General features: G+C 44.7%; 1 protein-coding gene across 1 annotated transcript; it reads right to left on the reverse strand.

The window, feature by feature from the left end:
- Positions 1–356: 356 nt before the first annotated feature.
- On the reverse strand, positions 357–7,976 carry ADAMTS1 (ADAM metallopeptidase with thrombospondin type 1 motif 1). Its single transcript, XM_031612736.2, has 9 exons — positions 7,427–7,976; positions 6,977–7,323; positions 6,382–6,514; positions 5,808–5,975; positions 5,225–5,511; positions 4,913–5,099; positions 4,635–4,810; positions 3,563–3,738; positions 357–3,186 (listed from the first exon to the last, which is right to left on the reverse strand). Exons 1-9 carry the CDS (start codon positions 7,974–7,976, stop codon positions 2,445–2,447), a joined length of 2,766 nt encoding a protein of 921 aa, XP_031468596.1. The 3' UTR covers positions 357–2,444.
- Positions 7,977–15,305: the final 7,329 nt, after the last annotated feature.

The following is a 15,305-nucleotide window of genomic DNA, read 5'->3' on the forward strand; positions in this document are numbered from 1 at the left end:
ATTTAGGTTGGAAAAGACCCTTAAGATCGCCAAGTACACCACTTGTCCACTCCAAGCATTACATACACACATCCCTTAAATACCTCCAGGGATGATGATTCTATCACTTCCAATGCCCACCCCCCCTTTCTGTATGCAAATAAAAATACTCTTAAGCATTTATGAAAAAAGAAAGTGGCCGTCTCCTAAATAACACTACAAGTAAAATGTTCCCCAGTATTTTTGCATGTCAAAGACAAAGTAATAGTTAATGATTAAGTGTGACATGATGAAAATTTTTCTATGTGCTTTAGAAGGGCCAGGATTTTATCCCTGGAATAAAGTGGGAACAATTTCTGCAAGACAGAGTCCAAACATTGGCAAAGGAAGTTTTAATAGATTTTTACATGACACAAAGCCAAAAGTATTCATAGATGACTGATGTCTCAAATTCCATGGCAAGAATCCCACTGAGCTCAACAGAAGATTTTCCCTCAACTGGAGTAGTCATGAGATCAGAAATGAGGGAGCAAAAATCAGTTTCTTAACGCTTAGTATGTATTTCAACATTATGAAACGTGTTACTAACAGTTAGAACAGTTCATTCATACAGTACTTTTACAAATAATTAGAAGAGCGTGATCATGAGGCCCTCCAGAATTTTGTGAGGGAAACCTCTGACTGCTAGTTAATAGTTTTAAATTCCAAAAGCATCTTTCCCAGTAAGTAAGGTTAAGTGGAGCAGGTAAAACTGCTACTTTTGTACTTTTTTTTTTGTTATATACACCACTGTCAGCAATACTCCCTCTGTAAGCCCTTATTAAAATCAGTGATGTCAGTCTAGCAGCAGTCCATATTTTTGAAGATGAAACAACAGTACTGAGCACCCAGATAGTAGTTAAGCAATAAAACACAAAATTACCCCTTTTAATGTACAGGTAGTTTTCCAAACCCCCTGACTGACATAGTCTGTTAGTAGCCTAAGCTACTAGTATTTTAGAAAAATGTAGTTTAGCTTTCTTTGTAACATTGTCAAGCAAAACAAGCTTGGCTTCTAAGGCAGACTCGTTTTACTCCAGTGAAATAAAGACACTCCACTTTCAAAATTTATAGGGTTCATTTATTACTTCTAGTAACATATTATACTGTATAAATACTCTATCCTTGTTATATGTCCTTTTAAAAAAGCGATAACTTAGAAGATCACATTAGACAAGAAGTATAAAAATAAATATGCTCATTATATGCATTTATTACAAATTATAACCCTTCCCAGAAGGGAAAGAAATATAAAATACTTATAAAGTATGTAACATCTATAGTAATATATTTTACTATATACATATGGAAAGCCATATTCTCTCATTGTCTATGGACTGGCACAAACTTTAATTATGCAAATGCTGGCGTAATGCTGCGGATGGACCTGCTATCCTTCAGCTTTGTCTTCCCGCCTTATCAGTGATTTGAGCACTACAAACCCATCAGAGGCCATTTAGGAGAGGTTCCCATTCCTAGCGGGATTTCTTGATGTCTTTTCATCCAAATGCAAATAATTGCTATCAGCTGGGGTAAGGGAAAAATAACATGAGAGCACTGACTGAAACGCCCACTGCCACTAGTCTGGTTGACAGGATGGTAGAGCCAAGCTCAAATCAAAAAAAGCCAGTGGAAGGTATGCAGAAGGCACAAAGAGCAACTACTCGTAGATGCTACCTGCTCCATGAAGATTTCCACTTTTTCTAGCCTCTGAATTAGATGTCACTGCAGTGGCATTAGAGTGGATAAGAGAAATGGACAGGAACACTGGAATGACATAAAGATGCTTTAAAGGAAATAATGAAAGAATGACATTCTAGTTATTTGTTGAGTAGAATTTTTGCTATTTCTTACTCTTTACAGGTAGAGAATATGGCTTTGTTTTTATATAAAACTGTTCTCTGAAACAATAGCAGCCATGAATGACTTAGTTAAAGCTCCTTTTCTAATCCTGTGTTTTGCCCTTTGTGAGGTAGGTAAGCCCTGACCAATTATTTTAAGCTATCTTTTCCACTCCCCTTTGTCTTCTCTTCTTACATGTGGGGACTTGATCAGTACCACAATATAAATCCAAAAGAAGGGAGAATTAACCAACCCCAAAATGTTTGCTTAAACATGCTTTGGCCACTGCTCATGTTTCAATTTGTAACAGACTTTAAAAAAGGAAGTTATATTACGCTAGGGCCTTCTCTGCCGAAGAAGAGTGAGTGACATTGGTCTGCTATCCTATCAAATCTGCAGTTGGCAGGGTAGTTTTAGGATGCAATGCCAACAAAGGTTATTTGCACTGTCCCACCTCAATGGATCCTCACCATAGATTTTGTATGCAAAACGCATGCGCTACCTCTAACCCTCTTATTTTCAGTGCATTGTTCTGAAGGAAAAAATAAAATAAAATAAAAATTAGCTTTCCCAACTTATACTATTTAACTACAGTCCGTAACATTGCAGAAGTCTATCAGGTGCTTCGGTTTCTTGGAAGGCTCACAGCTTTCTTGTGGCAGCACGCCGCCGTCGTAAGAAATACATTTCAACAACCTCTTTTTGAAACCTTTCCCGCACGTCTTAGAGCAAGCTGACCAGTCCCCCAGCTGCCACTGTGGGCAGGGGATATCAGCACAGGGACGGATATCACTGGGCTTCAGCTCCCGGGCACAGTCAGTGGCTGGCCGCCCATGGGGGTCCCGACACTCCACTGCCCGCCGCTGCCAGCCTGAGCCACACGACTTGGAGCACTCGCCCCACTCCTCAATGACCCACTCAGAGGAGATGATCTCCTTGATGGCATTGAAGGACTCTTTCTTTTTACTGGGCACCTTCTCTGACGCAGGCTGAGCAGGCTTCTTCACAAAATAGGTGAACTTGATCTTAGGCTGTGGCAGGTCCCCCACTGTGAGGACTTGGATGGTCAGAGGCTCCTTTAGAGGGCTGAAACTGCGGATCCTCTCCAGAGCGGCAGAGGAGCCGCTGTATCTCAGCACGCTGCCCTTGTAGGTGATGTCCTGCTCCAGCGTTGACAGGGTGTAATCACCATTGAGGACATAGGTGCCATCTGCAGCCTTGATGGCCAGGAAGCTGCCATCATGCCTGGCACCTCTGTGGTTCCGCTGTTTTACCTCGATATTGGTCGCCCCAGCTGGAATGGTGACCACGTCGTGGTAGCCAGGTCTGCCCAAGAGAAAAAAGAAAGACTGAATTCTCTGCTCATCTCTGGGACAGGGGAGGAGCTGCCTCACACAAGGCTGAATTTCATTTGGAGCCAAAGCATGAAGCGCACAAGTTGCTGACCTAACAGAACTAATGGATTAAGAGATTTGCAAAGTCACATCGCACATTATTGCTGTGGCAAAGGCATGTCCCATGTAATGGGTTTCCTTTAATACTGAGATCTGACTGTGAGTCATCATCAGTCAACTGTCTTTGACAGAACAAATCTCAGTTCCAAGGATAAACTGAGACAGTATCTCATTGACTTGGAAACCAAAAAGCCTACACCCACAAAGCATTCCCCAGAACAAAACAGCAGCCGCGGTCATGCACTCACTTTGCTCTAACAAGTGTTCCAGACACTTTTTTACAAGTGGATCCATTGCCACCGCAGATGCCGCATTTGTCAAACTTCTTATTGGAGCCTATCATCCGGTCACAGCCAGCCTTCACACACTGTCCCTGGACGCACACAGAGGTGGAGTCGGGGCTACATGGGGTGCCATCCACAACCTTCACAGGAAACCAAGAGGAAGGCATTCAATTAGAAAACGCACATTCCTTTGAAATTGCAAACAAAGTACATACAAAATGAAGAATATGAACAGAGGGAAGGCCTGCAGCACCCAGATTTTTAAGGCTTTTCAAACTAGAAACCAAAGTTGGGGCTACATAATGATTCTTCAACTCACTTGAAAAAAAATAATGCCGTGGTGACAAAAGAGAACAAGCAGTTTTTATTAACACCCACCCCACTCCAAAAGAATTCTATAGAACTGTTAGCAATTATGCATAAAAGACATTTTTCTTCTCATGTCACTAGAAGCGAGTGTAAAAGAAAGTACAGAACTAAAATTGCATTTAATGGTGTCCAATCAATCCTTTCCTTCTACGAGTACTCCTCTACAATAAATATCTGTGTCATCACCCTGGCAGTTACTGGCTCTCAACATCTAATGACAGTGAGTTCAAGTAGCTACGCAAGATAAGTTATTTTTCCTTTTGTTTATTTTAAGCTGTCAGCGTATTAGTAACTGCTATGACAAAGCACTGATATTTTGGCAAGGAAACATAAGAATTCTCCAAACATATCTCAGTGCAATCAAATTGGTGGAAGGAGAGGGAAGGAAATTAGGGTGGAGTGGGTAGAAGAGGTGGTTCGTGTGAAGTAACTGCAAGCACTGTGCCAGAGTATTTAAAGCATGCTGGCACCAATCAGACTGTACATGTATGGAGCAGAAAAGGAAGAATACTGCTTAAATACAACACAATCTCATATTTCTGACCTAGCTTCAATACAAGAAGAACATAAGCTCAGATTTCTACACTCCTTGATTCTTAACTTCACAAAGAGTAGGAGAAAATAGAAATCTGCTTCTTTAAGAGGATAAGAGATAGCTTTCAAATACCTTTGGCTGTAAAACAAAGAAGTATCCCGTTCCTTTTGCTCTGCAGACCAGTTTGCATCTGTCCTTTGGAGAGACACCAGCATACTTGGGTGTCCACTCCACTGCAGGTCCGCTTCCAAAGGCAGATTTGGAAAACTCATTGTGCTTCTCACATTGTTCCTCTCTAAAGGTTTTGCCTGCAGGCACAGGAAAGACAGGTGGACATTAGATCAACTTCTGTACATGGTCCTCCTCCAGAAGATCCCCTTCCTTCACCTCAAAAATGGGGAAAAGATTACCATTGTTATCTGGGCAGTCCTCAATGTTGCATGACCTGTACTGCACCCTCTTCCCCTCACAGTACTTCCCCCCATTCCTCGGAACAGGGTTGTCACACTCCCTGAAAGAGTACTGCACACCGCCGCCGCAGCTCCGTGAGCACTCGCCCCATGCTCCCCAGGACCCCCAGCTGCCATGCACTGGGGTCTGAAAGGACAAGCAGAAGGAGACCAGAACAGTTAGATAAAACCACAAAAACTTTAACACCAGCTGCTTGTAAAATAAAACAAAACAAAACCAAAAAAAAACTTCTAAGTCTGTAGAATACTCACATCATAATGCTTCTTCTCAGTTTTATTCACACACTTGCCATTCATGCACCATTTCCCTTCCCCACAACTGGTACCATCCGCCCAAGGGAAGTGTTTGGTTTGGCAGACGAGCAGTCCTCCCGAAGTGCCGGTACACCACAGAGTTGTGCACGTACTGGCTGCATCAGGGCAGTGCTTGGATTCATCTCCAAAAGTGAACTGGCACTGTCTGTTGGCATCATACAGCGTGCCGGGCAGGTCAGAAGGAAGCTGGATTGGTCTGTGGGGCTTGTCCAACAAACACTCACCTGAAAAGGGATAGAAAAGGAAAATAGAGCAGATGGTGCTGTCAGTTAGTTCAGTTTTAGAAAGGAAAAATGTATTGGCTTCTCTGAAATTGCATTTTCATTGCAGCATGAGTTTTCCAGCCAATCTGTGCCACCATTTTTTGTACAACTAAGGGCCTTCTAATGTCACTGGCAGCATGCAAAAAGCTAACGCTGTCCTTAGCAGAAAGCACTCCATTAATTAAAAGGAAAAAGAAGCAAAGCAGTAAAATGCAAGAGCATGAATGCCACATGAATGGAAAGTTTAATCATCTTACCATGACCATTATCCAAGAATGTTGTAATCATGTAGGCACTACATGGAGACCAGGGCTGGCTGCGATCCAGGTTGGAAAGCATGGATGCCATCATATGGAAATCCCGGCTTATTCCATTTATGCCAGCACACTGCTTTGCATCGTCATGAGGCATGTTAAACACGTGGCCTTAGGAACAGAAAAAAATAAAAAAGTTTGTGATTTCAGCAAGCCTGTCCTTTGCATTACCACTGCTACTGTAACTCTAGAGCTACTCATAGTCAGGTCTTTAAATACTGAAAGAATAGTGGTATCTGAACAGTGCCAAGTTTTAAGCAGATTACAGAGCATCTTCTCTCTCCTCACAGGCTATTTTCCTGCAATCTCACTCCAACACAGTTCTCGCAGACAAAGCAGTCTGGCCTGGAACTGCTTTCAGCAGTGGAACCCTGCTGCACTGCCAGGCTGTGCTGCTTCCAGCCTTGCCAAGGCAGCACAGGGTGCCCAGTGCCTGCGGAACTGGGAGCTTCCAGCCTCAATGCATCGAGCTGCCTGCAACTAATCAGCTGAAATCACATTTTAGAGCTTCAAGTACCTAGCTCGTGGGCTGTTGTGAAGGCAGCCTGCAAACCGTCATCTTCTATGATAGAGCAACTGCGGTTTAGATCACAAACGGTTCCCACATCGGCCATCCCAAGAGTATCACATGTCTTGGCACCACAGAGGTCCTGCAAAAAAAGGCAGTTCATTATTAATCAGATCAGAGCCTTCACCTTGGCAAGAACCATCCCACCCTGGCAGCTTGCCTTCACTTATGGAAAGTGCATAAATATTCAGCACTTCAATGGGTACGATGGCAAAAATCTGTCTTTGGAACATACACAGGGCTTACACGTAGAAGCAGGATGCATAATTTCCATACTGACTCTGCTAAAAATATACAGCAGAAACACACTGCATATCACAGAATATCCCAAGTTGGAAGAGACCCATAAGAATCACCGAATCCAAATCCTACACTGTAAGCTTCACCTAAGACAACACAAAGGATACTGAACCCTAAACAACAAAAATTCATTTCAATTACAGACTGTTTTGTGGAGCTCGAAGTGCCTCCGAATGCTTTTTGGAGGTCTTTGGGGGGTGGGGAGCTACGGGCAAGAGAGTAGATTGGCCTCCTCGTCCCTCACCTGCCTGGTGAAGAGGATGGCAGTGTCGTAGTGCTCGGCGTGTCGGTCACTGGGCGGGTTGTGCTGCTTCTGCCAGCTGCAGAAGTTGCGCAGAGTCAGGGCAGCGTTGGAGGAGATGTCGGGTCCTTTGCGCTCCTCGTAGATGACCATGATCTTCACCACCACCAGGCTGATGGAGTTGCGGATGCTGGGGTGCTTGTACAGCTTGGCCGCCACCGAGAGCAGCGTCAGGAGGTAGTGCTTCAGTCCGCTGCCGTGGAACTCGGCCATCGACTGGTCGGCCACCAGCATGGTCTCCACGTAGCGGGGACTGGAGACGAATCTTTTTTTCCTTTTGCTTCTCGTTTCTGCATTGAAAAAGAGAGGGAGAGAGCGCGCACGTGAGCAACGCGCGAGAACTCCGCGCCCGAGGGCAGCACCCAAAGCCCCGCTCCCACCCGCGCTCGGTACCTGCATGCCCCGAGGGCTCCGGCTCCGGTCCCGCCGCCTCGGCTCCCGCCCCCGGCTCGGTCACGGCGCAGCGGGATGCGGCGGGAGCGCGGGGCCCGCGGAGGCGGAGGAGGTGGGGACCGAAGCGGTGCTCCGCGGCTCCGGGCGCGGGTTGGATGAGGTACTCGCGGCCCCGCAACGAGAAGGCGCCGCGCATCCCCGCGCACAGGCTGAGGGCGGCGGCAGAGCCGGGGTCCCGGTTGACGGTGCCGGAGTAGAAGCAGCGGGCGAGGTCGTCTCCCGGCGGCGGAGAGGAGGAGGAGGGCGGCGGCGGCCCGCCCAGGTACTGCAGGGTGAAGTCCGGGGCCAGGAAGCTGCTGTCGGGCTCCAGCTCCAGCGTCAGGCGCTCCCCGAAGGCCTCCAGGCGGAAGCGCTCCCGGCCGCCGGCAGCGCCCAAGCGGCGCGGCAGCACCAGGGCCTGGCGGGCGGCGGGGCGCTGGGCGCTGCACAGCCCCAGCAGCCCCAGCAGCGCGGCCAGCACGGGCGGCGGCGGGCGGGCGCCGGCCCTCATCGCGGCGCGGCGGCGCGGCGGCGCGGCGGCTGCGGGCGGTCGCCGAAGCTGAGCGAGCGGTGCGCGGCGGTGCGCTCGCGGCGCGGGGCTCTCTCCCGGCGGAGGGGCGGCCGCGGGTCCGCGATCACTGCGGAGGCGGCGGAGACTTTTCCATGGCCGGCTTTTCGGGAGGGGTCTGCCAGAGGGTCCCGCTCTGCGGATCTCCGCTCGTGGCCGTTCCTTTTCCCTTCGGCTCTCCGAGCTTCGGTCGCTCGCTCCTGCGAAAGCCCCGGGACGGCCTCGCGTGCACTTCCACTCTTGCGGGCGGCGGCGGGGACGGAACGAAGGCGGCCTGCGAGCCCCCGACCCTCCGCCGCGATCCGAACGCCTCCGCCGAGCGGGGTGAGTGCGGCAGCCCGGTCGCCGCCGCCGCCCTTTATGGGGTTTGTCCGGGCCGCCCCCATCCCCGGCGCGGCCCCGCCGCCCCCCACCGCGCCGCCCCTCGGCCCGGGCCGTGAGCTCACTGCGTGCGTAAGGCTGCGGCGGGCGGCCCCCGCCCCCGGCTCCCCCACCGCCCTCGACGGGGAGGGACGGGGAGCGGTGCGGTGCGGCGGGAAGGGCAGCGGTCCGAGCCCGAGCCGCGCTGTCGGGCTGGGGGATGCAGCCGGCCCCCGCCCGCTGATCCTCATCCCCCGGCTGGGCTCGGGGTTCCGTTGCCACTTGGTTGTGCTTTTCCTTTTCGTTTCTGCCCCCTTCTCCCTCCGCTTTTCTTTCTTTTTCCTCTTGAAGGAGTCTGTGCGCAGCCTTAATGGCTACAGTCAGGCGTGCACCTGTAGTCCTGGGAAATGGTTCCTTATAAATCACTTAAATAGGGGCATCTAAGTCGGTGCAGGCAGTTTTTCCCCGAGGCAGCCCCAGCCGTACAGCTAATCCACATTGTAGTGCGCAGCCCCATCAGCAATGCGCCTTCCTCCTCGGAGAGGCCTTACTGAGGATCAGGGCAAAGAAGTGGTGAGCAAATGTGGTAACAGAAACCAGAGTGCTGTACCTATCAGTGACATGGTATTCAGTGCCAAGCAGTGCCATGCTTTATGCCAAGGCAAAACTCACAGGCTGGAGGCAGAGCAGAATGTATCATCATGAGGGTAACATCTTTCTGAGAGAGCAAGTGTTTCTGAACTGAAACCAGAGGATTTTCAATCTCATTTAGACAAATGTTGCATAAACTTGGAGACATGTTCCAATGACAGTGGGACAGGCTGATTACTTGTCTAGGTCAAACAATACATTTGTCTCCTACAGTATTGTGAACGGATGAACTGGAGTTTCCAGTTTCTTATTCCACAGAAAGTGCTGTCATCCCACATTGATGAACAAAATCAAAGAGGGAACTTCACTTAGTATGCAGCAGCCCAACTCCTTACTTCTTTAGCAGAGCCTTGCAATTCAACAGTTGCAGCTGTGTGCCCATCTGCCCTTATTTTTCAGAATTGGTGATGTGTACCCAACTCTGCTTTTCTAGAATAGGAAACTCAACAAAGATGTGGTCCATTTATGCTGTTAGTTTTCTTTTGCATCTGATACATACCTAACACTTTTTGTAATTTATTTTTGAATGTAAATGTTCAAAATTGTTACGTTTGCAAAAATATTAATTAAAAATACAGAAATATCCTGGTCAGTGTTGATATAATGTATTGCTCAGGAGGGATGGAGCTCCACTGAGGATGTCCCTGAAGCCACGAGCAGCTTTGTCACGATGTTTGGCAGTTCCTGTTTGATTTTAAATCAGGCTTTTAAATTCTCTTGACCACCTTAAAAACACTTCTTGCATGATTGAGGTCTTCCTTGTGTTCCACCAGGTGGCAGTCGCCTATCACGCATATTTTTTGAACAATGTTTCGTGGTTATCTCTCTGTTTCCATCTCTGCTCTGGTGGAATTGCCTTTACGTTTTAATGCTGTTCTTAATTCGGTGATTATGAGAGTTGGTTAAAAGTTTTTTTTATATAGTGTCCATCAACATAGTTTAGTTCAGTGGCACCCACTCAGCAATTGCCTTATTTTCCAATTATTACTGCTGAGAATGCCCAGACAGGAATATCAGTGATATAAGTGCACTGAGCACAAATTGAGAGAATAATTACAATTAGAAGCAAAAAGTTTGGCTCCTGACAAGCATGTAAGACTGTGCATATAGTCTTGTGAGTGTTTATTTCTGCAAATGATTCCAATGTCTAGCTGTATATTCAAGGCTGGAAAGCATGTTCGTATCTATTTGCAATCCATATCCAATGCATATCAACTGCACGTTTTATATAAATGAAAATCTATTTAATGCACATATAAGAATGTTTTAGAAAGCTAAGCGTTCTGAAGTTTTGCTTAATTTCGCTGAGTGGGATGAAAAGGTGCCTTTTAGTCCATTAACAGTATTTCTTGGGAAAAAATTCAATAACGTTTACTGCAAGGGTAGCCGCCAGATGGAGCTCATCGATCATTGTATTGTAGTTAATAGTGGAAGAACAGTGTTTTTAGTTATGGATTAGCCCCAATTACTTTCAGTATCTGAGCAGTATTAACAATAGCAAAGTTGTAGTTTCTTTTCTAATCTTTGTGTAAGCAGCGGCTTCCAGAATTAAAACACAACAACAGCAAACACAAGATTTCAGCCTGTTTGTTTAAATGCTGCAGCAGAGCATCTTTCAAGAACTATTAAAACAGCAGATGGCGCATTAGGTCCACTGACTAGAAGGTAGGTGATGATGCTGTTAAAAAATACTCAAAAGAACAGTTCCAACAGCCTTAAAGCCAATTAAAAAAAAAAAAAAAAAAAAAAAAAAAGTATATATATATATATATATATATATCCAATTTTGCAGAATTTTTCTCCCTACCGAATGGTTCACTCACAATCAATAATTCTATTTGCTTACTAGTATTTGAGCAGCCTGAGAGGTTTGACTTCATGCAGCAGAAGGGAATTCATTGTCATTCAGGATGATGACAGTACCGAACAAGATTACTTATGGATCCTGGTCCACTGTGATGTCTTTTGTGATATACATGATTGCATAGCTTATTGCTCTTTTCCATTTGTTACTGATTTTGATGTCATTAACACTTGATAGCAGGATGTTAAACTGGGATATGAGAGAAAAGCTCTAGCTTTACTTTTGTGTTTTGATAATTAGCAGAAATGGGATAAAGCAAAACCACGTCCATCATCACTTTGATAACAATCTGGAGCTTTTTTTTTCTTTATTCACTGTGCTTAGCAGTTTCCCCACAGTTTCTCCTTTTACATAAGCTAATAATCAAAGTTGCAGAATATATATATATATATGTAAAACCAACACAGAAACTTTGAGTCCAGCCAAATTTTTATCACTAAATAGCTTATATAGCCCTATATACAGTCAAAATGAAGCACTACCAATTCTTTTTGCTTTCCAGTGGTAAACTTTCATCAACATTGAATTCACTAGGACCACTGTACCTCTGGCTGCATGAGTTGAACATTTTATTATTCAGCAAATGTAATGCACTAGACGTATGTATTCAGGATTTATAAAGGTATGGGCAACCAAGAAGGTTGATTTAGTTTCAACCCAATAGCACTTGTAGAAATAAGAATCCACTTACCTTATGCAAAAAGGATATTAATCCACAGATAATTTCTGTAGTCATTTTGCTTTGACTTTACGTAACACAGTCCAGTGACTTTAATACAGTTACAGGCATTATAAATGATGGCATAATTTCTCTTTTAATATGTATACTTTTTTACAAGGTACAGATAAAAGCATATGTAATCTAGATCCTCTTATAACTCTCCTAAAGACTATATTATCAGTTGCCAAAGCTTTCAGTTGATGTTTTTTTGTGGCTTCTTCATACAAGATTCTACAACTTTACTTGTTTAACTGTTCCTGAAATAAGCATGATGAAAAATACATTGTGTTTTGTCCAAAAGTTTGTAGCCATTTTGTTGTAGGGCAAGTGTGGAGGGAAATTGAAATCAAGGAATGCTGATGTCAGCTTCAGTGTACAAAGACTGCAGTCATGGATAGTAATGTTCCCTTAATGATGGGCAACTGTAATACCCATGGCCCTCAGTGTCCTCCTTGTGTTATAGTCAGGAGTCATAGCTTTCTCTTGACATTACTAGTAGGTCAGGTCTGATGAAGGTGATGAAAGATGTGGAGCTGTTTAGACCTGGACTTAAAAAGTGGGCCCAGATGAACTTAAAGAGATTCAACAAGGCCAAGCGTAAGTGTTGCACTTGGGTGTGGGCAATCTCACCTGTGTACAGACTGGGAAAAGAACTCACTGGGAGCGGCCACGTGGAGAAGGACTAGGGGGTCCTGGTGGATATGAGACAACAGGAGAGCCAACTGTATCCTGGACTGCTTCGGAAGAGGATTGGCCAGAAGGGTGAGGGAAATAACTGAGGGATGGAAATCCTCTTCTGTGAAGACAGACTGTGAAAGTTGGAGCTGTTCAGCCTGGAGAAGGGAAGGTTTTGGGGAGATCTGAGAGCGGCCTTTCAGTATCTAAAGGAGACTTGTAAGAAAGAAAGGAACAAACTCTTTAGAAGTGTCTCTTGTGGCAGGACAACAGTTCTTTCAATCTAAAACAGGGGAGGTTTAGGTTGGATATAAGGAAGAAGTTCCTACTATAAAGGTAATGAAGAACTGGTACAGGTTGCCCAGAGTGGTGGTGGATGCCCTGTCCTTGTAGACTTTCCAGGTGAGGCTGGATGGGGCTTTGAGCAACCTGATCTAGTGTTAGATGTCCCTATTTGCTATAGGGGGATTAGACCAGGTTATCTATAAAGGTCCTTTCCAATTTAAATGATTCTGTGATTCTGTAATGTGAGTCATCCTGGGACTGACACAGAGTATCATTCCTTCTGTAGCTGAATGTGACCAAAGGAGAATGGCAATGCATCACCAGTGGTGTATGCTGGTTTGTCTTGGTAGGGAAAAGTTGAATTGTCTTGGTAGGGAAAAGTGAGCCTGTATCTTGACCAGCAGCTGCCTGTATTCATAACTACGTGTACAACTGTCTATTGTTGAATCCCTATCTGATCCAAGACATCAAAGACTGTTAGCAGCTCCTGGCTGTTTGTTGATTGATGTGCTTGTTTGGACCTGTGAGCTGCGCCCTTAAAGAAATACATTCTAAGACTAGTGGAGGCAAAGCTGTGCATATGTTTAACGCTAGTTTTCTGGCTAAATCAACACCTAGGGGATGGTCTAGCATCTACTTTTATGTGGCCCAGCTATTATCAGCCACATACTTCAGCAAAAATCTCTTATCAAAGCGCAGTAAGTCTGAAGAGGGAGGTTGATATGAGAATGTGATATGACCGTATCACAGAAAAGTTGTTCTAAAGACTGTTGAGGTCTGACGCTGTATCTCAGTTTCTGGTGGTAGAAGTATTCCTACTGAGGAATTTATGTCACCATTTAAATGGCTTATGAACAGCTGACCTAAATCCCAATTTTCATGGTTAAAACAACTGCTAGTGTCAAGTATACAAAAATCTCTCTGAAAAGAAGGGATCAAATAAAAAGGATTTAGGCGAAACAAAATGTTGAATTACACTACGCCTGCAAAAGCGTTTCAGAAGTTAAATATAACCATAACGTTGGCTGCTAAGTCCCTCAGCAACTGGCAAAGAGAATGGAGCACATTTGTGCATACCCTGAGTTCCACTGACATTTTAATATTTTTATCACACTGCTATTTCAACAGATACCGTGCTTTCTCAGTGTACTTTGGACAGAGGGTTTCACAAGTGCTGCAAGAAGTGTTACAGTTTCCATGAACATTCTCTTAACGAAAAGTCATCACTGTGCCCGTTAATATATATTTTTTTTCTTTCCAGACATTTGTGTAGTGTAGGAGACAATTGCTGTCACTTAGCAAATGAGGGCATGTGACAGCAATTCCAGGGAGTTTCTATCTTGCTGAACATTGCCCTCCTTACTGCTGTCCTAGACATGCGTCGGTCTTTCTTTGTGACCAAAGAAGCCTATATAATGTCGATAATCCTTATAAAAAGTATCAGGAAATTTGGACCCATTCAAGAAACATTTTCTTTGGAGTCAGATTTCATGCTGGGCAGTTTTCTCACCCTAATGTTCACACAGCCACACAAACAGTTGTGTCGGCTTAGTAGAGGGTGTGATAATGCATTGCAGAAAGTGGTAGGAAAGGGCAGCTCAGCCTGTCAGGAATACAAGAGCTAAACTGCCACACACATAATATTGTACATAGCTTGACTTGCATGAGGATTTATTAATATGAGGGTCCATTTTACTAACCTTCCTTCCTCGTATTCTCCCTCTGTGATTTTAGTAGCCTCACTTACATACTTTATGTTACCCATACTTTTTTCAACCCTTCTTATCACACCTTTCCTCCCTGTTATGCTGGATAATCAAGAGTTGGCAGTAAGAGTATTTAACAAAGGGCGAAAAAACATTAAGGAAAATGCTTTACTACTCTCTACTCCCCAAATTATTTATATATGTGTTTAGATTTATTTAATCCATGTCTTGCTAAAAGCAGGATTAGATGGGCTTTCCTTTTGGTTTGCAGGGATGGGTCTGGTTCCCCTGAACTGCAGTTCTTGGTGCTCCCCTTGGTATCGGTTGTTCTGAGAGGGTCCCTCTCTTCCTTCCTCTCCCTTTCCAAAGAGTCTTAACTTTTCTGAGCATGTCTGAAGATTGATAAATAAATAGATTTTGTTGTGTCACTTGTGAAATCTTTCTTTTTGTCTTGCACAATTGTTTTCCCTCTTGAATAACTTTGCTCTCCAAGGAAAAAAATAGACCATTTCTAACTGGTTGTAAACTCACGTATGCGGATTCATTGTATTGTCTACTTGCTTTTATAGCACAACACTGTACTTGAGATTGCCTAAGAACACACCTTAAAGTAGATTTGTATTCATCATCAGGTTCTCCATTGCCTATGATAGGAATACTTACTATCACTGTAGTGTTCAAAACGTTAGATATTGTAATGTTTTCCCTCTTCTTCTTTAGACGTGAGTCTTGCTTTTCTACACTTTCTACACTTTGTGAAATGCTTTACTGTAATGATGAGTTCCCCAGACATCAGTCCTGAGAGTAATTGATATCCTTTATAAATGTTAGATATCTTGCATTTGAATATATAAATATCTTAGACTGCCACCTTTTCTGCTACTAAATAATGCCCAAGTTGTGTCACAGAAATGTCTACCACTTAGTAGAATTTCAGTAATTTTAGATACATGAGTCACCTTTGTAGTAACTTCATGCTGTGAACATGATCCTTGAATTTAATGAGTGGT

The sequence above is a fragment of the Phasianus colchicus genome, chromosome 1 (assembly GCF_987193195.1).
Source record: "Phasianus colchicus chromosome 1, bPhaCol1.hap1.1, whole genome shotgun sequence".
Classification (NCBI taxonomy): Eukaryota; Metazoa; Chordata; class Aves; order Galliformes; family Phasianidae; genus Phasianus; species Phasianus colchicus.